General features: G+C 34.2%; 1 protein-coding gene across 3 annotated transcripts in view; it reads right to left on the reverse strand.

Moving 5' to 3' along the window:
* The window catches only part of LOC117339150 (cytosolic purine 5'-nucleotidase-like), a 132,902-nt gene that overhangs the window by 14,438 nt on the left and 98,108 nt on the right, over positions 1 to 20,356 (reverse strand). For all 3 annotated transcript variants that reach the window (XM_033900572.1, XM_033900571.1, XM_033900573.1), the window contains 2 exons: positions 5,509 to 5,603; positions 1,879 to 1,936 (listed from right to left, as the gene is read on the reverse strand). In XM_033900572.1, the coding sequence (XP_033756463.1) occupies positions 1,879 to 1,936; positions 5,509 to 5,603 (153 nt within the window). The remainder of the gene's footprint in view (positions 1 to 1,878; positions 1,937 to 5,508; positions 5,604 to 20,356) is intronic.

Below are 20,356 nucleotides of genomic sequence, written 5' to 3' on the forward strand. Positions count from 1 at the left end.
AGACTCTTATCACATAAAACTCGAGAGAGTTGCTGAGCCATTTAATTACCTGGTAGGTGCTAAATTGAATGCATACAGATAACCATTTACATATACATAAATATACACGGACAAATATTTTTATTATATATGAAAGAAACTTTATTTTTGGATCTTTTCGTGTTAATTTCTACAATAACACATATAGTTTTTTTTACTGAAAAACAGAGATTAATATCGAATTTGTTATAGAAGCTTTAATTGTTACAAATTTAAAATTGTCATGAAAATGAGACGAAAACATTAATAATCGATAAGGCTAAGATTTACTAAAATTTGACTTTATTGTAGAATAATAGGTGTAAGCATTCTTGTTTCACTAAACATAAAATTTTCTGAAATTGAAATCTGATTTAAGATATGTTAATTGATAAACGAGAGTCAAAGGTCGGAGCTATTGGGACCGGGGTAAAACCGATGGTAGAATGTGTTGTTTATATCTCCCTTTGATTTGAGCAGCCTATCCTTGATAAATCCTGGAGGAGTGGAACCTGTGTTAAATATTTACGCCACTTGTCGGCCATACCTCAAATTATCCCTCAACACATCAGTCAAAAGTCTAGGTGCAAATACAAGTCTTTTGGAATGAACTTTAGGCCATCATTAATATTTTTAATTGAATCAATACCATGCATTTTCAAGTACAGTCGAATCTGTCCAAACGACCATCTCTATTAAGCGGCTCGCTGTTCTAAGCGACCATTTCAATTCCTCCTGAGCGTTTTCGCTATATATTTTAACTCTATTAAGCGACCCTCTGTTAACGCGACCAGCGACCGCATTTTTTTCCCCTGTGATAACAATAACTCTTAAATAAGCAACTAGAGGTCTCAAAAATGCCTTCCATTATCATTTTTGCCTTGATAACACCAAAGTAGTTTTACCTTTCGTGAAAAAGGATGGGAGAGGAGGCGAAGAGACGGTCTAGAATTATATGTATATGCACTAAAAAGATATGGAGTTTTAGATGTTCTATTAACGAAAAAACAAAAATTCTGGAATAATGTGTTAATATTAAATTTTCTTCCAAATGTTTAACTTGACTATAATAAAGCACCTTCTTATCACCTTTCTTAAAAAAAATATGAAAAATTCTATTGATGTTAAATATAATGTTAAAATAAATAAAAAATTTGTAAGGAAAGCCAGTCACAAAATATATTACCATCAAAATAAGAAAAACGGCTACATTTTCGACAGTCAACACATATATATATATATATATGTATATTGTAAAAATACCATCCGACTGCTGAGCTACAGTTGGAAGCAAAGACAGGATGAGGAACAACAACAGCTGCTGGACCTATCACTCTGGGTTAACTGCTCAATTAACTTCCTTAAATACAGTCACGGAAAATATATGCAATGATCGTTTTTTGTCAAAAGTTTACCCGCACTTAAGATTTTCATCAATCCTTCCTTTGTCAGGTATACGAGAAAGCAAAGTAATATGTATAGGCATTTGAGCTACAAAAACTCATAAAGATTTTGAAATTTCTCTAAAATTGTAAAGCAAAATATTGTGCTCATGTAATCCTGAAAGAGTATTTGCTGCAAAATGAATGAAGTTAATGCAGACTTATAAATATGGATGATATCAATTCACAAAGTATTAATGCTGCGCTATAAATTTTTTTTCTTTTCAATCAGTTCATCTTTTAAATACAAAGTATTTAGATATTGCTATTAACAGATTAATTATCCCATGGAATTAAAGGTTTTTACATTTTCACAGTGAAATTTAGATGTTGTCGAAATGATGTTGATATTTCATACTTTGACCAATCACACACTGCAGATATTCTACTATCGACCAATCAGAAGGAAGTTTCTTACCTGGTGTAGTCACTATGGTTACTGAAGAAGTCTACAAGGCATGCCAGGATATATATAACTGAAATGAAAATAAACAAATATCTTACAGTTTATGAATATTTATCCATCAATAAGTTCAAGCTTCATTTAAGCATGCCTGTATCCATGGCAGTTCATTAGAAATGCTAAGAAATATGATACATCTTTATTGTGTAGATTTTGCTAGTTGAACACTTTACTGCTTATTGCAGTATGTTTGTTTGTTTGTTTGCTGGGTTTATTGTGCTGTGAACAGATAGGGTCATTTTGAGGCATGGCTCTTTTTGAAGTAGTTGGTGACTACCTCACTGGACAACATACAGGAGGCACGCCACATGCCATTCATTGTAAATAGGGTAAAGTGTCTTGCATGCCCAAGGACACAACCATGACAGCACAGAGTGGCCCGTTTCTCAGCTTCCTGAGAAACACAAACCACTACAGGTGTGGAGCGTCAAACCAGGCACCTTGGACCTTTTCCTGAGTTTACATGGCCAGCACTCTTACCGACTGAGCTATCAAGGCCCCATATATTGCAGAATAATTTGATACACTTCCAGATTGAAAATAAAGGTAAATTGTGAAACAATTATATTGAGAAACTCCGCAGATGCTGCGATAAAACACACATTTAAACTGTAGTGTAATCAGAACCTGTGCATTCTGGACACCTGTATCAACCAGATTTTCATTCCAGGGTCTCACTATGTACATTTCTATGTAAGAGAACCTGTGTATTCTGGGCACCTCTGTAAACCTGAATTTCATTCCAAAGTCGCACTTTGTACATTTCTATATATAATCAGAACCTGTGCATTCTGGACACATGTATAAACCAGAATTTTGTTTGAAGTCTAGCTATGTACATTTCTATATAAAGAGAACCTGTGTATTCTGGGTACCTGTATAAACCAGATTTTCATTTAAAAGATTCACTACATGTATATACATTTCTATGTAAACTAAACTAAGTTCCACTATATGTAACAGAACCTTTATTATCTGGATAACTGTTTATAAGAGTAAAGTAAATTAAGGATTTCTGCTGTCTCAAATTAAACATTTTAAATATGCCTTCTGAGAAACTGTTTCTCCCTTTGTTCTTTTTCATATTCTTCAAAATCAACGGAAATCAAATATTTGTATTTTGGCATAAAAATAGAGAGAAAATTTACAAGTAGATATTTCTAACAATTAAATGAAATGGATGTATCACTACATCTAAGCATCTTGAAACAGGCTGTTGTGCAATAAATAAATTTGAGTTTACAACCACAAAACTTTTTGTCAACTTTTCAGATTAAATCTTTTAAAATTTATACTCGAAATGTACAAACATAAAATTCAAAGACTGTGTATGTTTGAGCTAAAAATTTCACTTTTTGGGTAATAAATTCAAAAAGAAACAGTAGGAAAACTTGTTTAAGATAGAGTCTATGTGAAATTTGTCTGAGTTTTTGTTGTGTTAAACTCTTGTAATGATGAAGTATACAGCGCCATTGATAGAACGGCAATGTTAAGATGTGTTTCTTCAAAGAGTTTTCTTGATGGCATTCTGGCTCATCCTAAAGCTTGTGTAAACGATCATGTCGCTGAGAGACTGTGATGGGCTATTTTCAGATTCTAATTTCCTGTCAGTGAAAGAAAAAGCTACTAACGTATACTTTTGATGAGTGACTTGATGAAATTCTGATTTCTTCTGTCCAGGTGGATTAGGAGTGTCTCGTTGTGATATCTATATACAGTTAATCCTATAGCTGCCAAACACTAACGGGAGCCAGATTTTTACATAATCTAGTGGAGAGACGTACTTCAGCAGAACTTGGCAAAGTCTTCGACAATCATCTTAACTTTGCATAAATCTTCAAATACACATTTACTGTAAAAGTTTAACCCTCAAAACGAAGAAACTGGTTTCCAAATAATACTCATAATGTTTCAAAGATGACAAATATCTCTAAAAATGTCAAAATTTGAATTTCTGCTTTTCATTTAAAGGATGATATCGCAGATTTTATCTACACAGTAGCTTTTCACCATTATATGCAGACCAATCTATCACTTCTATACCATTTAAACTCCTAGAAAAGGATCTTTTTCGGAAAGTCAAGTCTAATTACGATGAATCTGTTCCAGGTTATAAGAAATATATAACTTAAGGATGATTTCAATTTCTTCATCAAGTACATGAACTTTCAGAAAATGGGTGAAATCAAAACATAAAAATGAAATGTGAGAATTGTTATTGACACTACATGTTAAATTGAAGAGATTTGGCAGGATCCATTTCCCTGTCAATCAGTATCTCACCAAGTAATTAACAACCCGACACAGCCATTATAGCTTGGCAGCAACAAATATTGCGTAGTTAGTAAATAACTTGCCATGATACACTCAAGAGTATTACTTCACTACAAATACTGGTAAAAATAAAACATTAAGATTTCTTATCACACATCTCAATACTCAAACAACCTGTCTTTTCTGACACCTTCATATTCCGATATCTTTATATACACTTGTAATCACTTCAGAATTCTACCAGTCTGGCTTGACAAATAACTGTCATGGGGTATTTCAAAAACCTGTCTTTACTGACGAATAGATATTTCGATATCTATATAATCACTTCAATATTCCACCAGTTTACCTTGACCAACACCTGCACATTCTTGCAACCTTTCTTTACTGACACCTGCATATTCCAAAACCTGTATTATCTGACAACTGAATAATTCCACAAACCTGCCTTTTCTGACAACTTCTTTTACAAAACTTCTCGAAAATTTTATATTCTAAACACCATTTCTATCTCAATTGTATACCAGTCCTACCTACAAAACATAAGAATACTAGCCAAACAAACCAGATTCAAAGCATATAGTACGTTTTCTGAATCATATCATTCTGATCTAAGATATGGTCCAACTTTACTTTTTCATGTGTCTTTAAAATATACTTTTTGATAAAAATGAGACAGGAAATTTACCTTCGCTTAAGGAATTGTATAAATTATATGAATATATGATAGCATTACCCAGGTATAGAAGAAAATCTAGAAAATGTCTGTAAGACATAAATGTCCCCGCTGTCACTTGACACCCCAAAACAGTTTGGTGAGGATCGCATCAGCAGTTCCTGAGATTAGCTAGTTACCTTGCATTGGGATGGGACAGGACGGGACGGGACGGGACACAACGTGGCACAACACAGTGGGACGGACATGAGTAACACTCTATTATATAATGTCCACCTCAGGTCATTGTGGGGTACACAAATTATGTAAGTATATATATGTTGTAGAGATGGCAACCTCCTTGGAAAGACAGATTCAATTGTATCCAGTTGTACATTCCGTATAGTATTATTACGATTCAGTATGACTGGTACAGCCCCAACACAGGAACAAACAGATATATAATGACTACAGATGATCAATCAGACTAAATATGTTTTTGGACTTTGAGAGCTTTTGATGGTAATGATATGAGGCACAATAAGCATACTGGGTATCGCCAAAGCAATAGATATCCCCTACTGGCCCCCGCTAAAAATAGTAACAGTGACCTTGACCCAGTGGTAGGGGACTTATTACATGGTCCTATCACCTACTTGGTAATTCGAATAGTGTGTTGAAGATCCGGTACCTGGATGCATTTTCGTCTCTCTGCACAAACTTGTTGGGGTAGATGGAGTGCATGTCATGTCTGAAAAATAAAAAGACAAAACTATTGTATTTCGTTACAAGCAAATGCCTATTAGCTTGCCATATATCAATCGCCGTTCCAAAAAATTACCAACAAATGATTTTTCATTGTTCTGAAATAAGCCCATTTCATAACATTATCCGATGTTGTGTGTCAACCCCTTAGGCTTATAACAGGATATATACGGTATAGTCTTAAGTTTATGTGTCAGCCCCTAGGTATATTACAGGATATATACAGTATTGTCTTAAGTTTATGTGTCAGCCCCTAGGTATATTACAGGATATATACGGTATTGTCTTAAGTTTATGTGTCAGCCCCTAGGTATATTACAGGATATATACGGTATTGTCTTAAGTAAATGTGTAAGCCCCTAGGTTTATTTCAGGATAAATACGGTATAGTCTTAAGTTTATGTGTCAGCCCCTAGGTTTATAACAGGATATATATGGTATAGTCTTAAGTTTATGTGGAGTCCCCTGGGCTTATTACAGGATAAATACTGTAAAGTCTAAGTTGATGTGTCAGTCCCCTGGGCTTATTACAGGATAATGAACCAAATATGTTGAGGGCTTCTCAAGATATGTCAATGATCAAAACAGGATGAAACTGGACAGAGAGATAGGATGGAGGTATGGACAGCAAGAAGGAATGACAGATGGAGGGGATGGAGAGTGAGATTGGACGATGGACTGATGGATGGAGGGATGATCATGGCAGATAGCCCCCCCCAACCCCCAACCCCCACCCTACAAGGAATCCAGGGTGGCATGTATATCCCCCTGTTCCATGTTGCTCTAAGAACACAAGAGGGACCTAGGTCAGCCACTGTATCATACATTGCTCACCAAATGTTGGAGACCTCTACCAACCACCAGGTGGAGCTGATTAAACATCACTATAGATATATGACCTTATTAACCTCTAATTAAGTCATTCCTTAAAGTTTACAGATACACAATGTCTGTGTGTACAACAGTGTTCTGGTAAAGCTAGGAAATTAATGAAGCTGGGTTAATAGGTGCATTATCGAAGTAGGAACGATGTTCACAAAACAATAACAGACAGTCCTTTATCAGCGAGGTTAATAGGTACAGACTGGACACTGAAGAGTTAGGTGAACAGGTAAAGAATTTAAGTTAATGAATTCTAATAGGCTCGATCCATTTGTAAACAATTTTCTAGTGTCTTCCATGGCAGAGTTTCTTTCTCCTGTCAGATCTGAGGGACTCTTACAATTTTTTTTCAATATTACTGATACAGGTCCAATATTGTACAAATATTTTAAAAGAAACAACTTTAAGTATTTCATAACATTTAGGGTAAAATTGAAATTGACTTATATCATTGGCTTGGCTTATTTTTCAACAACCTATTAACAGCCAGGGTCATTTAGGGACGTGCCAGGTTTTGGAGGTGGAGAAGAGCCAGAATATCCGGAGAAAAAACACCGGCCTACGGTCAGTACCTGGCAACTGCCCCATGTAGGTTTCAAACTCGCAACCCAGAGGTGGAGGGTTAGTCTTAAAGTGTCGGGACACCTTAACTTCTCGGCCATCGCGGCCATCACTCTTGGTGGCCCTGACAGAAGTAAGTAACTCTGAGTACCAGGTAAAACCATTTAATGTCCAAAAAGGTAATAAAACCCCAAATGTCCCGTTGAAAAGCTTGAGTGATATCCAATCTGCCACTCAAACACCCATTATTTTTTTTTCACTCAAACACCCATGAAAATTCTTTCACCAGAAAACCCATCAAAATTCGTTTGTAACTATTTTACCATGGAAGAAAGCAGACAGAAATGAAATTAGTTTTAATTTCAATTATTAACAAACTTCTGCCTCTTAATTAATTGTCAGTTCATCATAAGCTGTGATAATATAATAACTTAATTAGCATTGATCATTTGGCTCAGAGTTTCTTCAATTATCCAATACGATCTTGTACACAATATCTGATCATAAAGAAAAAGAACATAATTTAAAGAATAGCATCTAAAATTTTCATGAATTTGCTTTTTATCTTACAGATATATATATATATATGTCTATATACATTATATCTTACTTATTTCCTACAAAGGAAGATAAAAAATTACTTAGGAAAACATTAATGATTAATTTTGTACATGTCTTTCAGCAAAGAACTGTAGGATTAGGGCAGCCATATTGATTTCTAGCTGATATCGGATTGATCTCATAATTCTTTTGAAGTGTTTCCAAGAAGAACGACAAAATGATCTTGAAGAACAGTAATAGGATGATAATTTTGGGAAATACTTCTTTTGGGAAGCCTATTTAAACAATTGATTAGAGCCAGATTGTATTGATGGAGTGTTAGTTGTGGTCACTAGGGGGCGATAGTCTGCAGTCCTCCCTCGGTGATAAATGTATGTAGATGATAATTTAAGGCTACAGTGCCCATATACATGTATTCAGAGATGGTGAAAAATTCACAATAAGACATTCTAAAGTTAGTGATTAGACGAGATTCTATCATTGTATCGAGATTCTATCATTGTATCGTCCATTATTTCTCATTTCCTGTACTTTCCAGTAAAAGCTTTTGCAATATCTTTTCTCTTTATTATAACATCACTCAACCTCAACACTGAAATAATTTACAATATAAAAGTGGTGGCACTCTCCAACTTAACACTAAAATAACTTCCATCAGAAAAGTGGTGGCACTCTCCACCTTAACACTAAAATAACTTACATCAGAAAAGTGGTGGCACTCTCCACCTTAACACTAAAATAACTTACACCAGAAAAGTGGTGGCACTCTCCACCTTAACAAGAAAATAACTTACATCAGAAAAGTGGTGGCACTCTCCACCTTAACAAGAAAATAACTTACATCAGAAAAATGGTGGCACTCTCCACCTTAACCAGAAAATAACTGATATAAAAGTGGTGGCACTCTCCACCTTAACAAGAAAATAACTTACATCAGAAAAATGGTGGCACTCTCCACTTTTACAGAAAATAACTCATATCAGAAAAGTGGTGGCACTCTCCAACTAAACACTAAAATAACTTACATCAGAAAAGTGGTGGCACTCTCCAACTTAACACTAAAATAACTCACATCAGAAAAGTGGTGGCACTCTCCACCTTAACACTAAAATAACTTACACCAGAAAAGTGGTGGCACTCTCCACCTTAACAAGAAAATAACTTACACCAGAAAAGTGGTGGCACTCTCCAACTTAACCAGAAAATAACTGATATAAAAGTGGTGGCACTCTCCAACTTAACCGGAAAATAACTTACATCAGAAAAGTGGTGGCACTCTCCACCTTAACACTAAAATAACTTACATCAGAAAAGTGGTGGCACTCTCCAACTTAACCGGAAAATAACTGATATAAAAGTGGTGGCACTCTCCAACTTAACCGGAAAATAACTTACATCAGAAAAGTGGTGGCACTCTCCACTTTTACAGAAAATAACTCATATCAGAAAAGTGGTGGCACTCTCCAACTTAACACTAAAATAACTTACACCAGAAAAGTGGTGGCACTCTCCAACTTAACACTAAAATAACTTACATCTGAAAAGTGGTGGCACTCTCCAACTTAACACTAAAATAATTTACACCAGAAAAGTGGTGGCACTCTCCAACTTACAGGAAAAATGACTGATATAAAAGTGGTGGCACTCCCCACTTTTACAGAAAATAACTCACATCAGAAAAGTGGTAGCAATCTCCAACTTAACACTAAAATAACTCACATCAGAAAAGTGGTGGCACTCTCCAACTTAACAGGAAAATAACTTACATCAGAAAAGTGGTGGCACCCTCCAACTTAACACTAAAATAACTTACACCAGAAAACTGGTGACACTCTCCAACTTAACAGGAAAATAACTGATATAAAAGTGGTGGCACTCTCCAACTTAACAGGAAAATAACTTACATCAGAAAAGTGGTGGCACTCTCCACCTTAACACTAAAATAACTTACATCAGAAAACTGGTGACACTCTCCAACTTAACAGGAAAATAACTGATATACAAGTGGTGGCACTCTCCAAATTAACACTAAAATAACTTACATCAGAAAAGTGGTGGCACTCTCCAACTTAACAGGAAAATAACTGATATAAAAGTGGTGGCACCCTTCAATTTTACAGAAAACAACTCACATCAGAAAAGTGGTGGCACTCTCCACCTTAAAACTAAAATAATTTACAGCAGAAATGTAATGACACTTTCCACCTTAATAGCAGAAAATTGATGGTAATCTACATTATGAGAAAATAAGTGGTGGCACTCTCCACCTCAACCACAGGAAAAAGTGGTGGCACTATCCACCTTAACCACAAAGTAGTGACACTATCCACCTTAACAGTGACACTATCCACCTTAACAGTGACACTATCCACCTTAACAGTGGCACTATCCACCTTAACAGTGACACTATCCACCTTAACAGTGACACTATCCACCTTAACAGTGACACTATCCACCTTAACAGGTTAATAATTTTCGATTGATTAAAGGTTTTAATAACTTAAAATAGAAAAATTGTTGGCATTTTATCCACCTTAACAGTATAATTACTTAAAGTAGGCAAGAGGTTTTTTGTAAGAAGATTTTTGAAGTTTTAGTCAATTTGACCCTTTTTGGCCCCCGCCCCTCAGGCTCCTAGGCGGTGGGGATCATATAATTCACAATTTTAGTTGACCTTTAGCCATAGAAGCTTTCTGCTAAATTTAATTGAATTTGGTTAAGCGGTTTTGGAGAAGAAGTCGAAAATGTAAATTGTTTATGGGCGCATGACAGACGACGATGGACAAAAGGCGATTAGAATAGGACACTTGACACTTCGTCTCAGGTGACGAAAAAGTAGTGACACTCTCAGCCTAAATGATGCCTGATTTTTTAGGATTCTGTATATTTTTTATAACTATATTCATTAATTAATGTTATCAGCTAAAAAAATAGCTTTATTGGCAAGTTAATAAAAGTATCATAGACGAAAGAGATAAATATATCATTTTAACAAATCAAAACAATTTTAAAGTGAAAGTGCTCAGCATGAATAATATAAACAGAAAACATAAAACTCAGGATTTCCAGACCCTGACCGAGTGTAAATACTGATACTATAGAGTGTGTATGACCTTTAACCTTTTACATGATCTCTGACCTTCCGGTGCCTGGTTTATATACTTCATACAAGACAGGCGAAGGTCATCACACCCGCCTTATCGCCATGGTAATTATGGGCACGTGCAATAAAAATTTGTCTAATTTCTCTGATTTAAAGACAGGAAGGTAGTCTCCATGTGTTTGGCATAAACAGAGTACCACATGTCCTGGTTATAGAGGCGAGGGAGCTCAGTAAAAGTGTGTAAAATTCTAAACTTCAAATATACACACAAATTTATCATAAGGTTTTAGATGTAAAATTGTTGAGCATGTTGCACATATTGTGAAATAACTTGAGGAAGGATTTTTTTGCTTGATTTTTTTTTTTTTTTTTGGTCGAAATTTTTCTTTTGTTTAAAAGTTTTCTTTAAAAATGTACTTTTCTTTTTTTTTTGAAATATTTATTTTATTTTTCTTTTGTTTGAATTTTTTCTTTTATTATTCTTTTGTTTGAATTTTAAAAAAATTTCTTTTGTTTGAAATTTTTCATCTTATTTTTCTTCTGTTTGATTTTTTTCTTTTAGAATGTATTTTTTATTTGTTTGAATTTTTTCTTTTGTTTCTTTTTATGAACAGAAATGTTATAATATGATTTAATTTGTGTAAAATATCAATTTCCCATTAGATATATTCATATGGAATCTCACCAAACATAAATTTGAGAAAAAAATGAAATAAAAGGACCTTGCTATCATTTATTTAAATAAGATACTTACTCATCTAAAATTAGAAACACATGTTTGGACCTCATCACTAAAATGGCTGGAATACATCAAGTTATCCTGATCGATTGTTGTCTATTTTATCGTGGTCAGAACCAAAAATCTTGAGCCACTTTTGACAAAAATATGTATTGGACACTGGTCAATTTATACATATTTTGCAGTACTTTAAAGAAATGATAATATTAGGTTCTCAAATTCCCTAGTAGGACAGTGATCCATTAAAACCAAGTAACACAGATTGGTGCAAGCTCCAGAAAAAAAACATTTCAAATTAATTATGTTTTTTGGGGTTAATGTACAATACACATGAAAGTGTCAAGTCATCTATCATTAACCTAGATCTGTGAGGTAAAACATCTCAAAACACATGACGTGATTTAATATCTTCTGTATAGAGTGCCAACCATGACAGTAGCCATCTCAATACATTTGTAAATAAAAGATTCGACCAATTTTAAAAGACTTTTCCTGTTTAATATCTTTTTTTAATCATTAAATTGTACCAGTTCAAATAAATATCTGTTTTGCTGGGGTTTTTTTTTTTATTAAAGGTAATTTTGACAAAAATGAGTCCTCTCAGATTCCTCTAGTAAAACTGCCAAATAAAAAGCCAGAAATATTCTACTGGAGACACAACCACAATTATAGGTAAGTATTCATGTGTCAATGGAAAAATAAACCACGAGATCCTGTTGTCGATCATTAATCTGTTCTGTTTTAACTTCTTCAAGACCTAACAGACCTCTTCCTCTGAACAGTAGAACTTATATTAAATATACCTATATCCTTGGTTCATGCTTGCTGGCTGTCCTATTCTTCCACAATGAAGATTGCCCTGGCTCAAAGTTTATAGTCTCAGAATGAATCTCTATACACCTTGAAAAACTTACCACTTAAAACAGCATAAATTAAGCTTGTCTTTCTGCCAGAATAGGTGGATTTTTAAAATTATGAACAATAGTAAAGTTTCAAGATACCTTAATACCTAAATATAGGGTCTGAATTTGGAAGTCTCCTTTTTAAACTGCGTGGTAGCTGTATTGCTACTATTTAAGGCTGTATGCTACCTTATGATATGTGTTTCATTTTTCTGGAGAGTTCCACAAATCTAGAATGTAATAAATATCTTATACTGATTTGGATTTGGTTATTGTATCTGCATGTCTCCCTTATACATTGATAATAATTGGTAAACTCTAAATCCTAACGATTAAAATTTTCCAAGGGAGATAACCCTGATACAAACCAAAAATATGTCTGAGATAATTAACACATCCTTAAGATTCCTTGTAGGCTTAAAAGGATTATGAAATCAATGGTATGAATGCGTCATAAAGAAAATAAAACATAGGCCATATATCAAAGAGTGAGATGATATATATAGTTACAGATATGACTAGGAGTGGGAGTGTGAAACAGGCGAAATACAGGTGAAAATGACAGGTAAGTAGCAAAACAGGAAGTAAGTGTCGCATTCGCTCCCGTCACTTTAAGTCATCTCTGTCATTCAAGAGCTTGTAAGCCTCTGAACCATAGAGTTTTTTTACACGAAGATCTTCTGAGGAAAACATCTAACTCCTGATGTATTTCATAGCTAACATATGTAAGCCTAATCAAAGCTGCCTATGACTAATTTTGTTCAAAGATCATTAGGGTTTATTTAAAGTTCAGAAAGGTAATTTTTATTACTATTGTATGTACAAACTCAGCTTGCATATTTTGGGAAAAATTGAAGGGAAATTTGGAGTTTATTCAAATCAATAAATTTATGTTCAGTAACTGAAAAAAAGATTTTAAAGGAAAACTTAAGCAAAAGTAACTGGAACAAGAGCCCCAACCGGCCTGCATCGCTCACCTGGATATTTGAGTAATCATGTTGACCCTATACATTACTTAAGTTTTAAATGAAACACTATTTGAAGATTTGATCTCTTCTACCAGTCAAAAGGTCATTAAGATTGTTATCCACAGACAAAAGACAGGTGTATCGGACACAGGTGTGCAATGTTCCGGAAGTTAGTGAAACTGATCTCTACCAAAACTGTGACAAAATTTCGACATTATCTTCTGAAATTTCAACTTGACACCAAAAAAATTGAGGGAAAGATGGTTGAATAATCTTATATTTAACTCTGAAACAAACTATCTTCTGTCTGGAAGTGGTTTTTTATTTCTTTTGAAATTTTATGTATCATTTCAACACTTAAAACTTAACACTATATCAGGCAGCTTGGATTAAACCAGACAGCCCACGATGATGTAATCGATATCAAAGTCGGAGTTTAAATGACCTTTTGATGCTCAAATCTGTCACAGTATTGTTAAATCTCTTAATGGAATATGAGAGTCATTAAATTTGCTGCCTACACTGGGGTGATCTCCCCTTGACCAGTGGTCAAACTATATACCTATATAAACAAGCGTTAAAAAGTCCACTATAGTGTTTGAATCAAGGGGGTATTCAATTCAAGTCTATTGGAGCAACAGCCCCATGTTTTCTTTTCTTCAGAAGTCTAATATGAATGCAAGATATGATCAGTCACACTGGAATTTGGAACAGAAGAATGAAAACATAAATGATATTATAGGGCCATCCTAAAAATGAGTAAAGATGTCAGCCAAGAAGTAATGTATCCGTAAATTGGTAACATACAAAAATGTTATCATTGTGTCAGTAATGTTTTTGGTATACATCATAGTCTTGTTGGTCAAGTCTAGCCTCTTAAATTAATTCATGATGTTGATGTCAAACTTTGTATTTACTAAAAAAATCTGTAAGTATTGGATAAATAATGGTTATAAATAAAACAAAAATTTCTGAATTGTTTTGAAAAATTCTTGAAAAATCAGAATATACAGATACTATACTATACAGAAACATTATCAAGCTGATGATGCTGAGTGCAACTGGTCACTTTCAGGTGAGAACCGATCCCTGTATAGGAGAGAATTGATGTATCTAAACAACTTAGGATCCAATCAAAACCTAGGTTGTGTCCAAGACAGAAAAGCTGACCCTCTGATCCCTGGACTTGTGGTCAGTATATATGGACTTGACCCTTGTAGAAACAATAGACTTTCTGTATCCAAACAGTATCCAGCCTAAAAGTGTTGACCCTGCCATTCTTCTTACATTGATATTTTTCAGCCTTTGATAATTAAGGCTCCCTATCAATGATGGGAGGGGAAAGATAAAATTTGGTTAAACTTGCCGTCTGATCAAAACCATCTGTATAGACATTGTACATAGTAATTAAATAATCTATCCCAGAATGCACTGCTTTCTTCCATTCAAAAAACTTCCTTCAGAATAAGAATACTATAAACATATATGATGAAGGAGAGTGTGGAGAGACGTTAAACAGCAATACATAGATAAATCTGGGGCAGGCTATATGGGTAGGCTATGGACAGGCTATATGGGTAGGCTATATGGGTAGGCTATATGGGTAGGCTATGGACAGGCTATATGGGCAGGCTATATGGGTAGGTTATGGACATGCTATATGGACAGACTATAAGGACAGGCTATATGGGCAGGCTATATGGGTAGGCTATGGACACGCTATATGGGTAGGCTATATGGGTAGGCTATGGACAGGCTATATGGGTAGGCTATGGACAGGCTATATGGGTAGGCTATGGACAGGCTATATGGGCAGGCTATATGGGCAGGCTATTACGAGGCATGATAAAATTACTTTATGGTTAAAAAGCAGTATATAATACAGTTGTCATATTTACTCATATTTCTAAATTTTTATGATCCCTGAATATTAACGGTTTAGTCCTTTATCTTTTAACAGATATTGTTTTAGTCCCCGAAATTTACCAAGATTTATCGTAACCCTGCATGTACCCCATTTCACTTTTTTTCACCAACTCATATCTATGCTCTATTAAAATTTACTTATATCCAAAATATTCAAAATTTACCCAATCATTTAAATCAAGGATTACTGTACCTTTCATTCTATATTTTAGTATTCAATTACATGTAAGTCCATTTTGATTTTACAAACTTCCATTTTAGATTGTCACACTTTAGACCCAAGCATTATTGATGAGTCTTAGGAGGCCGAAACAGCTGTATGATGTCTGACTTGCATTATTGACCAGTCCTAGAAGGACGAAATAGCTGTATGATGTCCCTAACATCACTGACGAGTCCTAGAAGGACGAAATAGCTGTATGATGTCCCTAACATCACTGACGAGTCCTAGAAGGACGAAATAGCTGTATGATGTCCCTAACATCACTTATGAGCCCTAGAAGGACAAAACAGCCATAAGGTGTCCCTAGCATCACTGACGAGTCCTAGAAGGACAAAACAACTGTATGAAGTCCCTAACATCACTGACGAGTCCTAGAAGGACAGGCTAGATGTATGATACAGTTTTAGTTTCAATCATTATTCAGTACATACTGCATCTATTACTAATTTCATACACAAAGGTTTTACAATTTTTTTTTATTCAAGTCTTTTACCTGTACTTATAAGACAATGGGCATTATAAAAGTTCATTGTCCCCTCCGAGGACACACACCAAATTTACCCTGTGTATAAAACATTGTGCATAGCAAACAATAGCTACCCTGCTGGAAACAACCTTTTTGCCATCTGTAGGAAAGACTAATAGCTTTAATATATCCTCTGTTACAATATTTACAAAATTTATTTTCCACTATCTATACTGTTATCACTAAGTAAATGGGCATATGATTATTTTTTCAGTGCTATGAAAATTCATCGAGTTTAATTCTAAAAGTCCTACACCAAAATCTAAACTTTGAGATAAGTCTACTATTCAAAAAAATAAAAAAGGTTTTAAATATCAAGAAGTTGAAAAGTTTATTTTCATTGTGTATAGGGATTATAAAACTAAGGATCAGTATTAAAGCGGATTTTTTAAAATCGTTTGTTGAACTTACACTTGTATATATTACATACATAAAAGTTTTCCAGAATCACATGTCAAGTGTTCTAACAATCTAACCCTGTGGTCAGGATTAGCCAGGGACACTGACCAGTACTGACCACAAGTGACCTTGTTGATTAGAGGCAGAGTTTACAGGACAGTACTAGGTAGACTGTATTCCCAATACTTGACCTAGAATTTAATAGAGCACTTCATAAACTAAAAATAAATATTGACAAAATGTTTAAATCTTGGATTAAGGTTACAACCAAACTTTAATGTTATACATCTGAGAATAAAGTTATCGAGAGAGCGAGTTCGGGTCACACGTGTCTATATATGTAAAGGATACTTTAGGTTCTGGCGGGAAATGTCTTTGTTAGGGGCTCAGACATACACATCTACATGTATTGAATTTTCAAAGTAGAAATTCAGTGCAAAAAGATCAATAATCTGGAAGATCTATAGTTGAAATTTCAGAGTGTACTGTATATTTTTTTCTATTTTGCTACCTGAAAAGAAAAATCTTCATATGACTCAATTTTAATCACCAAACATAGAAGAACAAATTATTTTTTTCATCTACAAAATTTTATTATAATAACAAAATTACATTCAATTTCAATGCATTTTCAGACTAAACATGTTTAAGTACATTTATATTGTTTCAAATTTTTGATTTATCACCAGTTAATGTGCCGAAGAAAAATGTTGTAAAAATTTGTTTGAATTAACACAGAAATTTCAAACAATTTTTGTTTATGACATGAAAATGTGACATATCTGTAGATAAAAAAATGTATACAATCTTGACTACCATGTATAATGTTAATTTTAATGGTAGCAGAAAGCAAAATGGATCAACCTACTTTCCCTTGGAAAACAGTTGACTGTTCCACATACTTATAGTAAAAGTGCACATAGGAATCAATCCATTGTAGATTGGGGGGTGAGGGGAATGGGGGGTTGGGGTGTCAAATTCAAAGGTCATAAATAAATTTGATCGGGGACAACGATAGTAAATGGGTTACTCTAATCGGCATGACATAATGATCTCTACTTAAATGTACTTCAAAGGCGTGACTATCTGTGTTTTTCTTGATGATGGTAATGGATCTTGACATCTCTGAAATACACACCAAAAAGATAAAACCTACATCAAAAACCTACATGGTCTAATAACTGTTCAAACACTCGTGAAAAAGAGCCAAACATTTTTTTTACTGCGATGACAGATTAACATCATTAAATTTCATAGAGGGATAAATAGTTCATCCTTGTAGAATTCATCTGTTAAGATGTTCACAGACTCAACTACACAGAATTTGTGAATATTAATCACAGACCATCATTTTCGTTTTCTTCAATCTAATTTCTCAACCATAAACTCCACCACCCATACTACCCTATATCATTTCTGTTTTCTGATGAATTCTAATCAATTAAATTATCCAATATTACCTACTGCTTTAGAAAGTATAATGTTACTCTGTTCTGAAAATAAAAGTTTATTATTGAAGTTGAATGCATTCCTGAAATCCAATTATATGTAAACTTAGCGACTGTGAAAAACTACACATCAAACATCTCTATGAACATATCGTTACATTTTCAGAAAAAACAGATGACATTTTCATTAATGAATTATCAGATGTTGTAGCGTTGTGTCTGAACTTACACGATTTACTAACAGTACATATAGACTCCAATGCCAAAATTCTTCCGTGCCAGATGTAGATTTTTAAAACATGAACGGTATCATGCTAAATAAATTCAAAATGAAATTTTTTTAGGATCTGTTACACATTGCAGTAAGATCTTGTCAATTATTATTTTTTTGTAAAAAAAAACCCCCAAAAAACAAAAAAAAAACTAAAATAAATAAATAATCATCTTATCCAAAACATATTGTTAAATGTAGTAAAAAAGAGAAAAAAGTCAACGGGTATAAAAATAGCAGGTGTGTTATGTGTATAACGGACCAATTTAAATTCTACCAATTTAAATTCTATGTAGGTTGTTGAAAAGGATTATGGGATTGAGCGTTCATTAAAATCGGGATGAGCAGTATAGTCATATGTATCTCTGTGAAGTTTAATGTGTCTGTATGATGTAACACATGATTTACGATGCAGATCTGATTCATAGGAAAGCGTCCCTCAAATGTGGCAGAGCTTCATATTGGCTGTTTATCCTCCATACCATTGTGGAGAGGATATTTGATGTTCGGCTATCCAAGTCTCATCGTAAAACCCTTGTTATATATATCTAAGATTTGTTCCATTATTCAACAATCTCTAAGCTTTACTTTTTTTTCTTTTTTTTTGTGGGTACATGTATAAATCCAGCACCATCATATCTGATATACCGCAATAGGTAACAGTGACCTATATTTTCTACTTCACTGATTGGATCATTCTGACCTTACTGCAGGTTATTTAATTAGATACATTCTTATTTTAAATCTCTATTTCTATCAAAACAGAAATGTGTAATTTTCCATTCTACCGGTTATATTATAGCATGATTATTTTGTCTCAACACACATGACTGACCACATTTATTGAAATTCTGAAGTTAAATAATAAGATTTTTTTATATATTGAAATTCTAGGTTAATTTCCTACATGTAAACCGATAATTCTTCGATTTTGATTTTGCAACAGGTTGTACTCTATTCCTGCTATACAATGAAACACCAGAATCTTGAAGATCTGTAGGCTTCTTAAGAAAGTACAGAAACCCTAGACAGGAACTTATTTTCTAATACAACATAAGGAATTGGTTATGTTCCGGATAAATAAACATGGGATGATTGTATAAACATCATTTGCCATCTGATCTTTACAATGGCCACACTACGCAAACTGACTTTCGCCAAAGGAAATACACACCTTACTATGCCAGAATGCCAAGGCAGCAGCCGGCCATGTTTCCCCCTTGGCAGAGAAACAAGATGGCTGCCTGCCAAACCAAACTCCTGGTTTGGACAATCGTCACTTGCAGACATTGATTACACAAACGTTGTAAGAACAGAAGTGGTCAGTGGCCAAAAAATGACCAGTGGGGAAAACGTAGACTACAGGAATGAGGGATACAAAGGTCAAGGTCAAAGCTTAGCAAGGATCTAGTATGGGGTATATTTGGGAAAAGTGCAGAAGCTGCATGATTTAAAATATGGTAACCAAGGCTACGCTGTCAACTGTCATATAGCCGCAATGCAGGATTTTTTAAAAAATATTTCACAAAATGTAAAAAAAAAAATGTTTTCATGTATAAGAATTTTAAAGAGGATGTTTGATGACACAGGTACACCTGTATGTATTTATCCTATCACAGGTACCTACATTTCCAAATCTAGGTTTTCATGTAAAATGTATACAATGTAATTTATCTTGATATTCATTATTTTTCACCTCAAACTTGTTACTGTAGACCAGACAACAGCAAAACCACAAAGGTAAGCTGTACTGGTTTTGGCATATCAACAATGTACATTGTTCAAATGAAAAGTCGGATCTTAGTGGAATGTTTTGATGATTGAATGCGATGAAATCGCAACTGCATCAGACTAAACAAGTCTACAGAAGAAACAAATGAGTATATTAAAAAATGCAGCTATATAAATGAAATGAAAAAGTTTAGAGGCAGATGCATGTGCAGAATCTTGTTATCCACTGAGCATGCAGCTGACACATCAGCTTTCCTTTCCACTTCTGTTTAGAGTTAACACACATTTTGAGACGTAAAAAAAAACTGTTGCTTTTTATACCATATCAGAGTTTTTATTTCTGCCATTCCCCTTATTTTTCATGAATTAAATGAATCAGGTGAGACTTATCCATACCTCTAACATATAACACTCCACAGGGGACACCTGTCCATCATCTATTTACTTCCCAGAATACTGGTACCCATTCCACCAACTGGGCAGTACAGTGAGATTGCAT

This window comes from Pecten maximus, chromosome 12 (genome assembly GCF_902652985.1).
Source record: "Pecten maximus chromosome 12, xPecMax1.1, whole genome shotgun sequence".
In the NCBI taxonomy this organism is placed as follows: domain Eukaryota; kingdom Metazoa; phylum Mollusca; class Bivalvia; order Pectinida; family Pectinidae; genus Pecten; species Pecten maximus.